This window comes from Malus sylvestris, chromosome 3, assembly GCF_916048215.2.
Source record: "Malus sylvestris chromosome 3, drMalSylv7.2, whole genome shotgun sequence".
Lineage (NCBI taxonomy): Eukaryota > Viridiplantae > Streptophyta > Magnoliopsida > Rosales > Rosaceae > Malus > Malus sylvestris.
Window position 1 is genome coordinate 34,404,710 of NC_062262.1, and position 18,726 is coordinate 34,423,435.

The 18,726-nt window shown below is 34.8% G+C and overlaps 3 protein-coding genes and 1 long non-coding RNA gene across 7 annotated transcripts; 1 reads left to right on the forward strand and 3 right to left on the reverse strand.

Annotated features, from left to right (window-relative positions):
* Nucleotides 1–1,281: 1,281 nt before the first annotated feature.
* On the forward strand, nt 1,282–2,887 carry LOC126614325 (adenylate isopentenyltransferase 3, chloroplastic-like). The gene is made up of 2 exons (XM_050281918.1): nt 1,282–1,641; nt 1,746–2,887. Exon 2 carries the CDS (start codon nt 1,770–1,772, stop codon nt 2,730–2,732), a length of 963 nt encoding a protein of 320 aa, XP_050137875.1. The 5' UTR covers nt 1,282–1,641; nt 1,746–1,769; the 3' UTR covers nt 2,733–2,887.
* Nucleotides 2,888–5,258: 2,371 nt separating this feature from the next.
* LOC126614326 (uncharacterized) lies at nt 5,259–10,213 on the reverse strand. Of its 3 annotated transcripts, none has more exons than XR_007620344.1 (5): nt 9,802–10,213; nt 9,585–9,680; nt 7,914–7,980; nt 6,508–6,636; nt 5,259–6,161 (listed from the first exon to the last, which is right to left on the reverse strand). It is a non-coding gene; the product is annotated as an uncharacterized LOC126614326 (long non-coding RNA). The 3 variants fall into 3 exon arrangements; XR_007620345.1 differs by lacking the exon at nt 5,259–6,161 and adding an exon at nt 9,258–9,324 and having other exon boundaries at nt 6,380–6,636; XR_007620343.1 differs by lacking the exon at nt 5,259–6,161 and having other exon boundaries at nt 6,380–6,636.
* Nucleotides 10,214–15,618: 5,405 nt separating this feature from the next.
* On the reverse strand, nt 15,619–16,383 carry LOC126614191 (uncharacterized). Its single transcript, XM_050281771.1, has one exon. The coding sequence runs from the start codon at nt 16,266–16,268 to the stop codon at nt 15,762–15,764; it is 507 nt and encodes a 168-aa protein (XP_050137728.1). The 5' UTR covers nt 16,269–16,383; the 3' UTR covers nt 15,619–15,761.
* A 27-nt stretch (nt 16,384–16,410) lies between these two features.
* Nucleotides 16,411–18,723, reverse strand: LOC126614190 (protein WHAT'S THIS FACTOR 1 homolog, chloroplastic-like). 2 transcript variants are annotated; one of them, XM_050281769.1, is made up of 2 exons: nt 17,386–18,722; nt 16,411–16,523 (listed from the first exon to the last, which is right to left on the reverse strand). In XM_050281769.1, the coding sequence occupies exon 1, from the start codon at nt 18,637–18,639 to the stop codon at nt 17,440–17,442; it is 1,200 nt and encodes a 399-aa protein (XP_050137726.1). In that variant the 5' UTR covers nt 18,640–18,722; the 3' UTR covers nt 16,411–16,523; nt 17,386–17,439. The 2 variants fall into 2 exon arrangements, with proteins under 2 accessions (XP_050137726.1, XP_050137727.1); XM_050281770.1 differs by lacking the exon at nt 16,411–16,523 and adding an exon at nt 16,861–17,257 and having other exon boundaries at nt 17,386–18,723.
* Between the last annotated feature and the right edge of the window lie 3 nt (nt 18,724–18,726).

Below are 18,726 nucleotides of genomic sequence, written 5' to 3' on the forward strand. Positions count from 1 at the left end.
TCAGATCACTTGTGCGTGAATGATTATCCGTGACATTATTTCTCTTTATAATTATATTAGTCGATTTCTAGTGATTAAACTGTTATTGGCCTGTACTAATCAAGCATGACATAACCCAAAAATTCCATACCAAATCGTTTTCAGTTTCTCTTAGTGGAAACCAATCTAGCAAACCCTATCCTATATACTGATCATATATATGATTAGACAAATCATTTGAAATGCATGCCAAAGATCATAATTATCCTCACTAAACTTATCCTCACTATCCTGCAATCTGTTCATGTATATATGTTACATCATAATTAGAAAGTTCTACTAATCAAACATTCTACATGGCGAACCAAGTTAACAAGACTTTTTGTTTTTTGAGACTAAAGAGGGATCAAAACGCTCTAAACAGAATTTATTTAATGGAACCTAATGATCAATTAGCTACCCTTGTAATATTATATTTAACTTTTACAAGTTACTTTGTGATCGAAATACGACCAAGCTAGGTAGATTCAGTGGAGTCCCAAGAAAATTTTACAGAATAAAGTGAGTTATTCTATTACATCCCGAATGAGAAAAGTGACCATTGATTTGACCATCACTAAAACGACACTCTGATATTGGAAAACTTATTTAATTTAATTTGGTTCTTTTTATTCCGTTGTCAAATAAAATTCTTCCTTTCCTGTATATAATACATATATTTAATTAATTTTTAGGTGCCATATAAACCTAATTAGTAAGCCTTTGGGATTTAATCACATTGAAAATTACATTAGGTTTATTTTATTTTATTTTTCTATATTCGGATTCAAGGTGTTTTGTCAAATCCACTGTATGCGAAGAATCAGATCTTGCTTATTAAATTGCAAGCATTTACAGTTGAGTCCAATTAGCGTAACTATCAGATGTCGTTTTAAGAATCAAAATCTTGCTGCAATTGCAATGTCATGCAAGAACATTTTCAAGTTGAGGTTGAAATTTGAGGTGGTACTTACCTTACAGTACTACTACTACTACTCATGCACAAAACCATGGATCATGTTTGTTTTGTTTTTTGTTTTTTGTTTTGGCACAAACTGTTTTAATCAATAAAAGTGGCATCAAAGTCGGATATAAAGACATTGTTCGCACTATTTTATTCAACTAGCCTAACTCGTATATGCAACTCAATTATGCTTTCGTTATTGTTTGTTGTTTTCTTTCATGACTTTGATTACTATATATTCAACTCGAAAGCTATATTATATATGCAGCTAGCAATCAAATCAAATAAATAAATATATCAAACTTTTGTGGAGGGAATATATTGCAAGACCACTTCTTTTAATTTCCTTTTTTTTCTACCTCCACAGGTTTAAAGTTGACTACTTGTAATTCCAAATGCATAACCAATTGACCAACTTGCCAATTTTCCCAGGTATATAAACATTGAAAACCTCCCCTTTCCTACACGAGGTGTGAAGAAGTTGCTTCAACTTTTTGAGAAATTTTTTATTTCCTCGTAACTTTGGTTACTTATGACATCAGTTCTCTCTCTAGCTAGCTAGTTATATCAAAAGAGCCAAATAAGCGTGTGCCGTATTACCGTCTGCCAACTTTCCTCTAGCTTCTTCGTCTAGCTGCATCTCATAAACCAATTTACAGGTAAATATATTAAAACCAGACTCAAAAATTGGATCAAATTTGATTTGTTTTAAGTTTTGATTTCATAATTTTATGTTTTGCTTATGTTTCGTAACTTTTTGCAGATAAAGTATTTGATCATCACCAGCATGATGCCAATGTGCAAACAAATACAAACATTACTACATGTTCCATCTAGTGGCCATAATCATAAAATGGACGTGTTCAATCCTCACCGGCAGAAGGAGAAGGTGGTGATCGTAATGGGAGCAACAGGGACCGGAAAGTCAAGGCTCTCCATCGACCTAGCCACCTGTTTCCCGGCAGAAATCATAAACTCCGACAAAATGCAAGTCTACGAAGGCCTTGACATAGTCACCAACAAAATAACCAAAGAAGAGCAACGTGGTGTACCGCACCATTTGCTAGGGATGCTAGATCCTCATGAAGATTTTACTGCCAGGGATTTTTGTGACCTAACCTCAATTGCCATTGAATCCATTTTAGGCCGTGATCGGCTTCCAATCATCGTTGGAGGTTCCAACTCTTACATCGAGGCGTTGATCGATGATTATGACTATAAATTTCGGTCCAAGTATGACTGTTGCTTTTTATGGGTAGATGTGTCTACACCCGTTCTGCACTCTTTTGTGTCAAAACGGGTAGACCACATGGTTCAAAACGGAATGGTGGATGAGGCGAGAGAGTACTTTGATCCCAATGCAGATTACACGAAAGGGATTCGAAGAGCAATAGGGGTCCCTGAATTCGATAAGTACTTCAGGTATGGGCCATTTTTGGAAGAAGAAACTCGTGCTCGGTTACTACGACAAGCAGTGGACGAAATTAAGGACAATACGTGCAAATTGGCATGTCGACAACTGGAGAAGATTCATAGACTTAGAAATATCAAAGGGTGGAATCTGCACCCGTTGGATGCCACGGAGGTGTTCCGAAAGCGCGGCGAAGAGGCCGACGAGGCCTGGAAAAAGCTTGTGTCGGGGACAAGTGCTATGATCGTTGGCCAGTTTCTTTACAATATGACAGCTGAGGTTCCTCCACATCTTGGAAGCCTTAGGGTTCTTGAAGCACTTGCAGCTGCAACTCACTAGAAGCTTAGACATTAAAATTTTCTTATGCAGTAAGTTCTGGTTATCTAATTTATTCAGTGTAAAATAAAGAAATTAAGTCATGACACTTCTTAAGCATTAATTTATTGTATCGAATAATTCCATCTCATGCTTGATATGATTATATAGCTTTTTTAGCTTTGAGCACTTCCACCCCTAAGAAATATGCTAGCCCAAAGTCTATTTTTTAGGCCAGTCCTCTCAAAATCCCACTCCACCCCACCCAATAGGCTGGCCCAAAGTGGAGGGTAGCTTTGAGCCCAGCACATAATGGACTGAGCAAGGGATCGGCTTACATGATGTCAGTTATGTGAATTTCTTTTTTTTGTCGCTGGCACATGAGATACATGCGTGGTGAGCGCGCGTTCCAGCATAAAAAAAAAAGTTAGAATCTTACTGTGGACCACATATCCACTTTTGGACTATTAGATTTCATTATTTTGATATCCAACGGTCTAGATTAATTAACTTAATAAAAATTTATTTAAAAATACAGAAAAAAATAAAAGATTTATATATATAAATACCTAACCATCTTTCGCAAAAATTGTACTTTCGGAAAATGATACGTACCGTAACAAAATTGGTTAAAATTTTTATCTGAAATTAAAAATAAAATTATTTTTTATTATTTTATTAAAAAAATTAATAATATTTTAATACAAATTGACTAAACTCTTGTTCAACTTATCTTTTAGAGGTAGAGATGCACTTGATCAATTACTATTCATTTGAATGGATTAAATGGATATTGAGCCAATTCATTTTTTAGGAATTGAGTTGCTGGTATTGGTTCCATGAAAAAGTAGAGTTAATTATGATGATGATGATGGTGATGATGGTGATGAAGACAAGATAAAGTTTTTTATTTTCTAGTACAAAATAAGTGTGTGCTCCGTACATTCATGTCATACCATATCTCTGTAGTTTTTGTCATGCATTGCGTATGAATTTACTTTAAAGAATCAGAATCTTGAAATGATAAGGATATGGTTGAGATGGAGGGACCTGGCTTCTTTGACATTCCAGTTCTTATACTCTTATTTTCTTTTATTTGTGCGGTCATAATTAGGTTACGTTAATATTTTATATCATTATTTCTTTTTGTCTTATTATCTCTATAAAAAAATCAATAGAAAATGTTGACGTGGCTTAACCATAACCGTACAAAATAGAAAGGAATAAGAGTGTATGAGAACTGGGAGGGCAGAGAAGCCGGGTCCGAGATGGAGATGGATTAAGATAATTAAGTTTTTGATGCAAAACGGTAGTATTTATATTAGGGTAATGTTACGTAAATCAAATTTATAAATCATGTGATGTGTTACCAGTAGCCAGTAGGAATAAACACATTAATCAACACTTAAGTAATAATTTAATCGTTCACAACCAAGTCATATGGTTTAACAAATTTAATCTCTTTAGTAATACTCATCTTATTAATAATCAAAATTAAACAACATATTCATCAACTGATTAACGTGTTACGAATAATATATCATTCGGAGGCTCATCAAGCCAAGATAATTAAGTTATTATAATGGGTTTTTGGATATGATCATTGCTTAATAAGAAGTCAAAAGCATGGCTAGTTGGATGCGAATAGACGATATTTCTTCTCATAAAAAGCAACTATAGAAAAGAATTGAAACACTAATTGAAGTTTGTGATATGCAATCACCATGTATTATTAATATGCTTTGCTTTCTTTTCACGCATCACACACACACAAAACCCTTTTGTTGATTAATTTGCAAATATGCAATTAATGTGGAGCATGATATACAATGTCCAAATGATAAGACAGATGCAGCACCCCCATCCTCCACTTAATACATGTTCCAAATAAATAAGAAAGATGCTAGCAACCTTTTCATTTATATTTTCTCATTTTACTTTCTCGACTTTTTTTATTCTTAATATTGTTTGAGGATCGAAACCACCTAAATGTTAGGTTAGTCTTTATGATCAACTTTGCAAAAAATCATTCAAATTAGAAGTTGTCTAACTGTTCAATTAACATTATCAAAATTTAATATAAAATATATGGTTAAAAGGATCGAAGAACATGTGGGGAAAACATAGCAGGAGCAAGACCCAAATATTGTAGATTTAGACTTCAGTGTCCCATTTGAGCTCGGAGGCAGATTGTCTGCCCTCATGTTTGAATGTCTTTCTCATCTCTTCATATTTTGTGCGGTTACGGTTAAGTCACGTTAACATTTTATATTATTTTTTTATAGAGATAATAGGACAAAAAGTAATAAGAATATAAAATATTAACGTGGCTTAACCGTGATCGCACAAATAAGAATGGATGAGAAAAGCACCCAAACAGAAGAGCAGACAATCTGCCTCCTTTTGAGCTCATGACTCGCCGTAACAGCGAGACGAACCAAACTAAATGCTTTCCCCAAGCGTATGCCCCTTTTTTGCCAAATTTGTTTGTTTACTAGCTCAAATGAGATTTTGTAGATATGATATCTTTAAAGGCTTTTCTACACACAAAAAAAAAAAGAAAAAAAAAGAAAAAAGTTTTCAATCTTCTTGTGAAATTGCATGATGAAAATGAAATGAAAGTTGAAGATAAAATGAGGAAGTTATTTGAGAAGATGACTAGCATTCCCTAATAAATATGTAAAAATCTTATTCTGCAAACTAGTAGTTTGAAGTGAACGAGTCCAATTAAATTAAATGAAAACTAATAAAAAATGTTTGAAAATTTTGAGTTTTAATGATAAGAACAAAATAAAAGGTAAAATAAATAGTACCATGATTGACTTTTTAATGTAAAAAAATGATTTTTCGTTAAAATAAACAGTACCAAAAATTTTTCATTTAAATTCCCTTGAATTAAACAATAGTCATGGACGTCGGTGTTTGGTGCTTATCTAAAATAGGAGGGATACACATCACACACTGACTCAAGTTCGTACATAGATCATTACTGGATAATGACTCAATGCTAGCTCAATCTTGTTAGTTACCCTATTATTTACCCCCCCCCCCCCACCCCCAAAAAAAAAAAAAAATCCTCTATTCATTTCGGTCCAATACTCAAAACCCTAATGGATTGCTTTGGTAGACTTACTGTTTTTTTCCAAGACTCAAAGACCCTAATCTGGTTAATTAGTTCTCATTACTTACAGTTTTTGGTGAACGTCACGTACATAATACCTAACTAATTTACACAAAAACCCTAACAAAAGCAACTTAAAAAAGCTAATAACCAAAAGAGAAGATAACCTAAAATTCTTTTTCTGTGGCTTCATGCCGCTGCGCCAAAAGGCACATATCTGGGCAAGTGGGCAAATGGGCGAGCCTGTTGTGTTCTACAGTGAAGGTGCAAGAAGCATCAGAACAAAGTCCCACAAAGTGGCTTTGGGTTTTTTAGCTTTTCTTTTTGTGTGCCTATAGATACGATACAAGAGGAATGGGTTGTTAAGAGCATCAATCTCATTGTTGAGAGCATAACTATATCAAAGAAAAAAATGGATTTTACATGCATATAAGTAGTTGAGCTGCTCGCTATATTTGTAATGAATTTTATAGTGAAACCTCAACTTTTTTCAATTATATTATGTGTGTATACTGTTATTGTGACGTTCTATACCAATGATATAAATACATATAAAAAAATTATAAATATCGTTGTATTAACTTGTTGCCCTATATTTTTCCTAGGTTTCTGACCCAAAAAGGAAACCAAAAAACAACGAAAATGGAAACAAATTGTAGATGTTCGGAAACCACTCACTATGTACTGTTGTCATTTTCATGCACGGTGCATGATGCTATACATTATTCTGGTTCCTATTCATCTTCTCTTTTCTAGGATTTTTGTACCCTAATTTGAGAATGAAATCCATGAAGCATATCCAACCACCTGGAAAATGAAATGCTTAGGACCCACTTAGGAAAATACCCACAATCTATCACCCAAACCAAAAAATAAAAATAAAAACTGCATCGATCTATTTGTGAAGAAAACCTGCCATATAGCGGTGGTATATAATTAAGTGTTTATCTTTCTTATGCCGGTAACATCCATCATCCCCGTATTTCAGCCATAATAACTAGCTAGGTCCAATCGAAGTTAAAATGCCTATCACCAGTTTTATTTAAAGAAAACTAATGAAAATTGTTTCAAAAGTTTGCATTTTAACCAAAAACCACTCTATAATTTTATTTAATGATACTGACAACAAAAAGAAAATAATAAAAAAAAAAAAATAACCTCACAAAAGCGCGTGCATTGCAAATTCTGTGAACTTATCATATATATTGCAGCAACCCACACCTTTTATTATTATTTTCTTTAGTAGCTTCAAATCCTAACCTCATAGCCCCACGTGCCTCCTTTGTCTTTCTTTATTTCATGTTTAGGAGCTTTAATGATGATAGTTAGTACTTTCAATGCTCCCCTCATGTTCCCGCTCTCACCATTTTCAACAAAATTGTAATAAACTATCTCCCATAATAATCTTAACTGATGATTTCCTATTTGAACTTTTTGTGAGAATGTAATAGGCTCTCATCTTTCCTAAAATTAGAGAAAGACCTGCTCTCTTCAAACTTAAATGACTAATTGCTTTGGATTACACTTCATGAAGATATTCTACCATCATAATACTTTTGACGACATTCTCATGTATAGAATAATTATTTGGGTTTGCTATTCATTGTTAGAATCTTCACCACTCATCCATTAATCAGTATAACAACTAATCAGAAAACACAACTAATCATTTGTATCTAGTTAATGTTAAGGACATGCCTTTTCCAAGTTTATTTTTCAAACCATTGGCCACTAATTTCTTGGCCCCCAAAACCATAGATGCTAGTGTGCATTTTCCAGTTGAGCTTTGTCTGTTGTCCATTGTTTTCTATGCCATGGTTAATGAAATAGTGATAGTACTAGTGTTCAGTTTAAGAAATAGTGACACATCCCGACCCGGAATGTCCATTAGGACTTCAAATTGAGCTGTGCTGGCCGACACTTGGAAGGTGACGAAGCCATAAAGTGTAGTAATGTGGAAAATGTGAATAAATTTAAACCTAAAAGTGCCTAATCAAAAGAGTGCGCAGGTGAGCGGGATTGAACCCATTTCACACATGATGTCAGAGTATAAGACAATATAGTAAATAGGATGAAGGTTATACCACTAGAAATAACCATCTCCTGAGATTTTCCAGAATCCTCGTTTACACTTAAGCACAGCTACTAAACCTGGAGAGACAAAAAACAAAGTTGAGTGGGTCAGCAAAACAACGCTTGTAAGAAAACCCTTACTTTCGAACGTACTAACCCCTTACTATAAAACAAGTATAGTTTCCTTAAAATCATACTACGTATACGCATGAAGATTTAATGTATGCCAACAATATATATCAGAAATATGCCACAACAGGAATAATTCAACAACAATAAAAATATAGGCATGTGCTTGACAATATATTAGCACCCAAGTTGGAGTCACCTAATGTGACTTGTACAACTGCACCTATGGCTCATCAATCTATACTATCACACAAGTCGGAGTCACCTAATGTGACCTGTATGACAGGCTAGGTGTAATAATAATATACGCTATAGTGCTACGATCATGTGAAGCTTGCGCTAAGCGCAGTCACGTACAAGTCAAAGTCGCCTAACACGACATGTACGACAGGCTAGCACCTACTTGGATCCAAGACGAGCATGCGGTGCGAGAGGTGAACATACACGTGAAGGCTGGCCTTGGCCCCATGCAGGAGCACTAACACCGGGGTGTAGTAATGATGAGCCAACTATATGAATATATGTATGCCATACAATTCAATCAATATACTAAACTCACCTAAATTTACCTGCGCTTCCTATAGAATCATTTTAGGGGGGTGTATTCAATTGAGAACTTGAGAGACTTTAATGGATTTATAAATCCATGGACTTTTATGGAGTTTAATTGATTTGTAGATATTCCATATAAAATTTTGATTAAATTCCCTCGAAATCTCATGGGAAGAAGTGAGATTTGTAGATGCTTAAAATACACTACAAAATCTCTCCAATTCCCTCTAATTCCTCAACCTTCTCAAATTCTTTAAAATCAATTACTAATTGAATACACCTGGAATGTTATAAACTTCTTTAAAATCCTAATTGAATACACGTAGATTTCTAAGGATTTTAATAAACTATCTTAAAATTCTAATTGAATACACCTTGAATTTCAGAGAATCACTTAAAATCCTGATTGAATACCCCTAGATTCATTAAAAGAATTAAAATCCCTCAAAATCTCAATTGAATACACCCCCTTATTATTCTACCATTGTACTATATTATAAGCAGGTAAATCTGTGTATGAACATTCCATAGCCATTTTATAATTCCATACACAAGGCAATATTTACCAAACTAAATTAAAATTGTGGCATAATAGGCATAAATCCATTTAAACGCATTTGTGGAAACTATAAGCCATATAAATATATATATATATATATAAACTGCCCACTCACAGATACGCAGTTGAAACAAAGCCTCCGAGCCTTGCTTGACCCCGTACGTCCTCGGGATATGTTTATCCTATATGTGAAATTACTAATTAACTTAGTTTAATAACACATAAACAGAAATTTAAATAAAACCTCTGTAGATTGCTCAAACATAGAGTTTGAATATACGAAATCGATCTACTCGATGTCATGGACCTACAAAAAATTTCAGAATAATTTTTTGACACCGGACGCGCCCTCACGCACCGGCCACGTGCATGCAGAGCTGACAGAGGCATAACGGCCATTAGGAATATTCCTTTAAAAGGTAACAGAAGTTAATGGCGTTACCTGACGCCATTATAATATTTCGTCAGAGTTGAAAGAATATTCCGTCATCTTCTCCGGTGGTCCTCGCCGGCCGCCGCCATCTGAACTCGCTGGAATCTGGAAAATTTCACCGGTTTCTAGGTAAAATTTCAAACCTTCGTATCTTCTTCATTTATCAACCATTTTTCACAAAATTTATATGGAAATGAAGCTTATGAAGAATAGAATCGCGTTATACCTTTTTGAAGTCCAAAAAATGGACGGAGGTGGCTTGAAAAAAAGCATTGAAAGGTACGGCTAAACCTAGGACTTCTTGAAACCTTGCATTTCGAGGTTGTTTCTTCACCAAACATTTACTAAAGACCTCGGGGAGTTGTAAGAAAGCTTCCCCGACCTTTAAAACTCCTCGACTCAGCCTGAAAATGTCGATCCAAAACTCACCGAGTCGAAGCTTCCAAGTTGGTGAGTCAAACCTCAACCAAATCGAGATTTGGTTACACGGTTGTGATGATGGGGTTGAAGGGAGTTCAAAGGTGTAGGTTACAAGTCACGTTTGTAGGGTTTGGATGTCGTTAGAGAGAGTTAAAAAGAAAAGGTGAGAGAAAGGCCTTCGGGGAGAAAGAGAAGAAAGAGAGAAATAATGCTTTCTGATTGAGTGATGGGTTTGATGGTGATGATTTGATTGGTTGCTTTCAAAGGAAGGAAAGCAATTGATTGGTGAAGGAGAAAGTAGGGAAAAAGGAATGGTGGTGAAGGATTGGTGGAAAAAGTCAAATTGAATAATTTGATTGGTTGAAAGTGAGGGGACTGGATCCACTTTTAAGAATTGGATGGATTTTGAATTTCAGATTTTGTACAATTTTAAATGCACAAAATCAGCCTATTTGATAGTGTTTCCAACACTGTAAATTTGTACGCACATGTACAAAATTACCCATGATTAACGTACTTTAACGGAGCGTAACTTTGTCATTACAGATTTGATTCGAGTTTAACATGCGTTCACGCATTCGTAGCGACGAGTACTAATTAATTACGAAACCAGGAAAAAGAAACTGAAAGCCGAAAACCACATCCACGGCAGATTCCACTTTTATCCAAAAAGGGTAAAATCATCAACTCACACCAATGGAAAAGAAATTACAGTGAAAAATAGGGACGGGTTGTCACAAATAGTTAGTGTTTAGTTTATGAAATAATGATAATATTAGTATTTAGTTTAAGAAATAGTCAATGTCAGTTTACAAAATAGTGATAGTATTAGTGTTCAGTTTAAGAAGTAGCTAATTTTCAGTTTAAGAAATATTGATAATACTAGTGTTTGGTTTAAGAAATAGTTAAGAAATAGTGATAATACTAGTGTTTGGTTTAAGAAATAGTTAGTGTTTTGTTTACGAAATAGTGATAGTATAAGTGTTTGGTTTAAGAAATAGTTAGTGTTTAATTTATGAATTAGTGATAGCAAAAGTGTTCGGTTTAAGAAATAGTCAATGTTTAGTTTACGAAATAGTGATAGTATTAATGTTCAGTTTCAGAAATAGTCAGTATTCAATTTACGAAATAATCATCGTTCATTTTAAGAAATAATGATAGTACTAGTGTTCGGTTTAAGAGTTAGTCATTATTTGGTTTGAGAAATAGTTAGGGTTAAGTTCTAAATATAATCAGTGTTCGATTCTAGAAATAATCAATGTTCAATTGTAAAAATAACTAGTGTTAACATGACATGACACAAACTTAAAAAATTGTCCAAATTAAAGATAAAATCACACTATTTTGAAATTAAAATAAACATTGTTTATCAAATTGAAAAATGAAAATTTTTCTTTATTTTTTTTGTCTTATAATATTATTACTTAGTTTGTTCCAAACAAATTATGAAATAATGGTCAAATAAACATACAATAAAATAAAAAGTAAAAATTGTAATATTTATGAAGTGAGAGTAGAGTGATATGAGAGATGAGAGAAAAGAAAAAAAGTTGATGTGAATGGGTGAGATGAGAGGAGAGAGAAATTTGATGGGAATATGTGAAAGAGGGGAGAGGGAGAGAGGAGTTAATAATGGTGGAGGGAGAAAGCGGGAGGGAGGGAAAGTGTGTATGACTCAGTAATGTGACGCGCGCATCAGATTTTGTTTTTGATTTTTTTAATTATTATGTTAAACTTTTGCTATTTTTATTAAAACTTAAGTCATTTTTATTAAAATTTAAGTTTTTTTATTAAATAAAGTTAGTGGATGATTTTTTGTTAATAAAAAGTTTAAAGAAACTATTTTCATTAGTTTTCCTTTTATATAACCATATATGTATTATATATCTCAAGTCTCATCACGTAATTATACATCGGTGACATCTAAGCAAGTCTTTTATTTGAGATATAATACACGTAGCATCATATACTTGTGAACCTTTTTACAAATAAAAAAAAATAGTCTGTTCTTTCATATACCAAAATTATATCTTTGAGAACAATTTCAACTTTTTAATTACTATAAGAAAAATATATACATATATATGGGCAGGATTCGTGGCACCGCTTTTCTTAAACAGTTATTGACACACGTTTTTGTAGGGCCCATTTAGTATTATATTATAACGATTTGAACCATCTATATTTTAGAACATCATTCCTAATATTTGCAAAAAATTAGACAAATCTAAAACTATTAAAACATTCATTTGTAGAAAACAAAAAATGTTAAATACATTTCTACAAAGAAACACTAAACCCTTAATACAATGGTTATATAATTTCGAAGACTTAAAAGATAGACAATTTGAATAATTGAAATTATTACGAATGAGCTCTATTAAAACGTGTGTCAAATTGTATAAAAAATAGTGCCATAAATTCGTCTATATCTTTAGGTTCGCAAGGGGTCCTCCTCGTACGGAAGTTTTAAGTTTGTAAACTGTGGGTACATGGTCAAGATATAGATTTCAGTATTTAAGGGCAGAGAATAAATTCATAGCAAACAAAACAAAGAAATTAAAAACAGGGCAAATATCGAATAAAGTTTTGGGTGAAATGGGAGGATACCGATTGACCTGTACAACCAATTAGTTTATAGTCAATTATTCCTTTTGGAAAAAGTAAAGGTAAATTTCGATTAAACTCTCTTCAATCAAGTCACCATCTTTTAGATTGGAACATATTATTATTGGGGGTGTTATCAGCATATATACAATCTCCATTTTCCATTCATGTCGCATTTGCGGACACTTGGAAACTTATCATTCATGGAGCCAAAGATGTACGATAATATTATCTTACATTCTACCATACATTTTTCAATACCGAACATAAGGACACCTTATGTTATTGTACCATTTGAGAGACATTTGAAAAAAAAAATTCCTCCAATTAAATAATGACATGTAATATCCTACTCTGTATTTTGGTCAGAATGAAAAATCTCTCACGTTCTATAATTCTATGAGCAAGAAGATAACCCTAATTTTCTATACTTCAATGGGTGAACCACAGATATTACTTTATTTATAAACTCTTTGATTCATGATTATGTTACTATATGTATTGATAAATTATCAATCATCTATTCCAACAAAAAGAAAAAAAAATGCTAACGAGGATTGAGTTGGTAAGGATTGTTCTCTTCGCTATATCAAGACTGAAATCTGCTATTAACAATTTCTCTTGGTGAGAGATCTGTAAAAATAAAAAAAGGGGCTAAAATAAAAAAAGGGGCTAAGACCCTTCTGTGAGTCTTTAAAGAACCTAGTGGCATGCTCTGACCCTGGGATAGAGTAGTCTCTCCTCCCCTGAACTCTTTGCAAACAAACAAAAAGAAAAATAAACTGACAAGTAACCCTAGCTATCTTATGCAATGTGTAAAAGTTATGTAATGTGGCGAGTACGCATGAATCTGATATATCATGTTAAATTAGAAGCTTTATTTTCTTAGCGTAGGATTCATTTTTTAAACATGGAAAATTGTTGCATCACATCCCGTACAAAATATGTACGGTTTAGAAAAATCTAGCCATTCAAGATATGTACGGTTTTAATAAATGTTGCTTTGCATGGAGACGCTCAAAATCATTTAAACTGGCATGCGAAGCTTTACTTTCTTGGCATGAGATTTACGTTCTCAATGTAAAACATCATATTCAACACAGAAACTAAATCGATTACGAGTGCTCGTCGGTTTATAAAATCTAACGAATCCACATTTGATCCAATATATATTTTGGATTGTTGATTTTCAATCCAAACCAACCCAATTCCTTTTATTGGTTTGGATTGGATCTCCATTTTTAATAGTATGAAACATAAATACATCAAATGTGAAACAACTTTCGTCGAGTCTAATTCAATCACAAGTTCTAAAGAACAGTGTATTCGTTTCACATTATATTAAATATAGTTCTATCAAATAGTTTAAATTGTTCATTATTTATTAAATTTAATAAACATATAAGAGAAAATTTCATTGGATTCGATTGGATTCTCACAAAGCAAATGCGCCATCGGATCCAATTACGTTGGTTTGTTTTGGATTTGATTGGATTTGATCTCTTCGTTGAATTTATTTGATCACCTGGTTTCTTATTGTGGATTAGAATAACAACTTCGTCAAATGCAGTTCATATGAACATGTTTATCAAGAAGAAAAGCAAGTTATTGATTCTTTAGCTTCATTTCGAGCAGATAGTTAGACTATTTCCAACTGAAGGCTGGCCAGATAACTTGTTTTAGTCCTCTGACCCTTCAAGATATTAATATTTTAATGAACAGTACATGGTCATATTGGCCTCCATCTTCAACCGAGGGCCATAGGGCTTGTTTTAGTCGTGTCACAAAAAAACGTCTCCAACCGAGGGCTATAAGGCCAAACATAATTTATTATTTAAAAACTACAACTTAAATTCAAATCCAACGGCTAAGTGACGTCAGTATGATTTTTATGTTGTTAAATGTTTTAAAAAATATTGTTTAAGTTTCATGTTGTTAAATGTTTTTTTTTATGTTGTATAATTTTTATGTTGGTTAATGTTATTTAATGTTATTTCATAATGTTTAATGTTGTTTCATGTTACTTAATTTAATTTAATGTTGTATAATGGCTTAGGAAGTTATAGGAAAAAAATAGAATTTAAAAAATATATGAAACAAATTTTGTAAAATAAAAGTTATAGGAAAAAAAATATAATTTAGAAAAAATATAAAAGAAATTTTGTAAAATAGAAGTTATAGGAAAAAATATAAAAGAAATTTTGTAAAATAGAAGTTATAGAAAGAAAAAAATAGAAGTTATAGGAAAAAAATTGTGTAAAATAAATAAATAAAACTGTAAAAAAAAATAAAAAATAACGGCTAGCTGACGTCAGTTAGTCGTTGCATTTGAAATTTGGCCTAGAATTCCTGTCGGTTATATCTAATAGGAATGCTAGAATTTCTAGCCCAGCCGGTTGGCCCTTTGGCCCATTCAAATTTCGTGGGGCCCATGAGTCCTCTGGCCTAGCCCTCGGTTGAAGACTGTTTTCAGGTTATTTTCGGTCTTCTGGACCCTTCGGTTGGAGATGGCCTTATGCCTATTATTGGTTTTTTACGGTTCTAGATTTTCTTATCTCTACCCATGCTTGTGATATTTCACTTTGTCTTAATTATCAGTTTTGTTGATCATTTGGTCATTATAGAATTTAACTTAGTCCCCCGCTTGTATTTTTTTTTGTTTACTTTCCTTTGTCTTTAGAAAAATGATGGAGGAGGGACCCAGGGGGTTTGGGCATAATAGTCCTCATCCCTACATGTGAGAGGGTCGGTGCCTCATATGCGACCATTGCTGAAAAGCTAATCTCGTATAATCTTAGCTAATCTAGTCTAATATTTTTCGATTGAATTTTTATTTTTAAAAAAAAAAACAACCCTAAAAGTTGCAATCTGGGTAGGAAAAAAGTTGAATTTCAGGGTCAAAATCAAATATTATTAGAAATTATATTGATAGGTAAAGATCCTCGTCTCTTGTCCGTGCATAAACTTCAATTCTTTTACGTTGAAAGCTCGAAATTATTAGAAATATAATAAGCAGTTAAATAAACAACGCCAAATTTTAACAAGATTTTAAGTATTACAGTCATGCCACGAAAACCTCATATAACACCAAATATAAGCAAGCAGTGCAAATAAATTAATTTTCCGTACGTTGATGAGCAAGTAAATATGCTTTATTCTTCATATCTTTATCCTGATCGGAGTTCCGCACGTGTAGCTAACGGTGCAAGTTTCTCCGACAGCCACGGAGTACGCATGAGCAGGCCTAATGAGGAAGTTGGGCAGGTGAACCAGCAGCTCACACACACATTCATTGTCCAGCTGGTTCAACCACTTACAACAATTATCTTCGGCAGGAATGGCTTGATGATCATGATGCCTGTGCCTGTGATGGACATGTCTATGTCCGTGATTGTGTCCATGTCCGTGACTGTGTCCATGGTCGTGACCATGGTCCTCTTCCTGTCCTTCATCATCATCGGGGGGTGAAGGGGGAGGGGAGGGGGGTGTTGGTGGGGGTGTCGGAGTAAAGGGTAGCATCGAGCAAGCATAGTTAGCAAGTGCAAATTGCGATGCACAGAGGGGGCGCGCAGGCGGGAATAGATGCTGCGCCTTCATCTTCGGCAGGAAGAGCAGGGAAGCTGCAAACAAGGTTAAAGTAAGAATCTTGACTCTCTCCATGACCATTTCAGCTATCTTCTTCTTCGGCTAATTCGTCTATTTATACTCTGTTGTGGTTTCATAAGCTTTGTGTTTTCTTAGTTGTTAGGCTCTCTTTGTGGGTAATAATTATAAATAAAAGACTAATTAAAAAAGTAATGGAGATTACCAAGGGAATGAGGTTTAGGTTCCCATTCATTTGGTGTGATGACTCTGTTTGTGTTAGGTGACGTGCAAACTCTCCCAAATAGTGTTTCCACAACCGACCTTGCTCCTACCAAACTGCAAGAACAGAAATTACATTATATGTGTCATTTCCCTGTCAATTTAGCAGACATTACAAACACTACCATCCTGTCTGGTCACAACATAGAGATAATGAAATACACATGAATCCGATGCATGCCCCGTTTCCAGGATTGTTCAAAGAAATGAAACGGTTACAGCTAAAGCTCAAATGAAGATTGAGGGAGGTAGAACTTCCGGTTCATTACGGAAGGCTATACAGAAATGCAGAATAGGAAAGCTGAAAAGAGATGAATTCAGTTACGATTGGTAAATAGAATAGCATTCACTTCCAACGCAGTATAAACTAACTGATGCTCTAAACAGAAGCAAATTCATCATAACCATTTTCAGTGGATATTCCCTTTAGAAGTCAGAATGTGTTCATTGTCTAAGAAATCAATCGCCAGCATTAATACATCGATACTTAGTTGCACTTTGACCGCACAATAACAAGATCAAAATTTGCTAAAATTGTGTCATATTGCGAATACAATAAGTGTTGGGACGGAACTGAATGTGAGAAACACATTGAGCATGATTACAACAACTCCATGACAATGTCGCATCACATAGGTGAGCATGCATCCCAAAATGTCATAGTGCTTCCGTCAATAATTTCCATTTTCATGAACTTGTAGAATCAAATAAAAACAAACACGAATTTAATATGGCACCCCAAAAAAGCAGTTACATCCTCCATCAAAGATATTCAGGTACACCAAGAATCACTACAATATTTGAGACGAAATTGGTTAATTAAAAACAATAATCCGTCACAACCAAGATCATCCAATACTTTCAACACTATTTGCAGCTCAATGTCAATACATATGATTAAGAACTAATTCCTCGTTACCTGTCATCTAGTTGCAAATTTCACCGCTTCTGGATCACCAACCATGCACTTATCCTATTCTTCGTTCCTCATAGCAATCATTTCCTTGTTCTTCTCAACCTCTTCCCTTTGCAACCGCAAATGCTCTCGTCTCTCCCTCCATCCCTCCTCCAATAGCTCCGCAAACTTGTACTTTATCTCTAGCAGTGGATCCCGGTCAATCAACTGATCATCCTTGTACGCTTCCCTCAGCACCGCCGTCTTAATCCCTCCCTTCAACGACAGATAGAATATCCCAGCATGCCTTGTGAACACATTCGAGAACGCATTTGAAAACCTATACTCATCACTAAATTTACCCAATATCGGCACAGGAATCCTTTTAAACAAAGACAACGATAACAGTTCATGAAAAACTCCAACCGTCCTCTTCTCCATTTCCTGCGAAGCTTGATCCAATTTCGACGCATCTTCATACGGAGAAATATAATCCATTTCCACCCAATCCCTTACCCACTCTCTCATTTCCTTCTTCAAGAAAAACCCTGATGGCAGCCTATAGTTAAAATTAGGCCGAACCCGAATCCCTGTCAAATTCGACTCCTCTTCTGCCCTCCTCTCAATCACTGATTTCGCAAACTCGGGGTTCCATGAAACCAATTCCAGATAACAATTCTCCTCTCCGGGGCACCCAAGTATCCGAAAAGACTGCGGATACTTGGGCACCAAGCTAACCAAGAAATCGTTCGGAAACCCGAATTCCCTATTCACATGAACCAATTTATCAACACTAACAACCCTATCCTTACACATCATCAGCAATTTACACAATTTAGACACAATCAACGGCTCATTTTCCTTAAAAATCCTCTCTTCCTCCTCCAGAAACATCCTTAATCTATCGCTAAATCGAAGAAACTGAACCGGTTCCGATTTGGGTTTAATTCTATCATAGTAAACATCGAACAAACCTGGGTTTCTGCTAAGAAAGGTTTCGACTTTGATGTTGAGCCGCAGCCTTTCGCGCCGTTTTTGGAGGTATCGAAGCGGGATCACCCGACCCGGTTCGTTGTGCACCTCCTTGACGACGCGGGCGCAGAGCTTGTACGACTTGTCGTTTTCGATTGCCCGGTCGAGCTTCTGGTCCTTGCGCCAGACGACTTTGAGGCTCGAGATTGATTGGGATTGGAGGTGGGTCGCTGGGCGCGTGCTGGGTGTGAGAGCGGGCTTGTGGGTGCGCATATAGGAGGAGATTGGTCGGGTTTTGGAGAGCATAGCCGGAATCGGAGACCGAGCTGATTCAGTCACTGGGACACAGTGAGAGTGCGAGGAGAGAGAAGCAATTTCAGGGTTTCTGTGTAG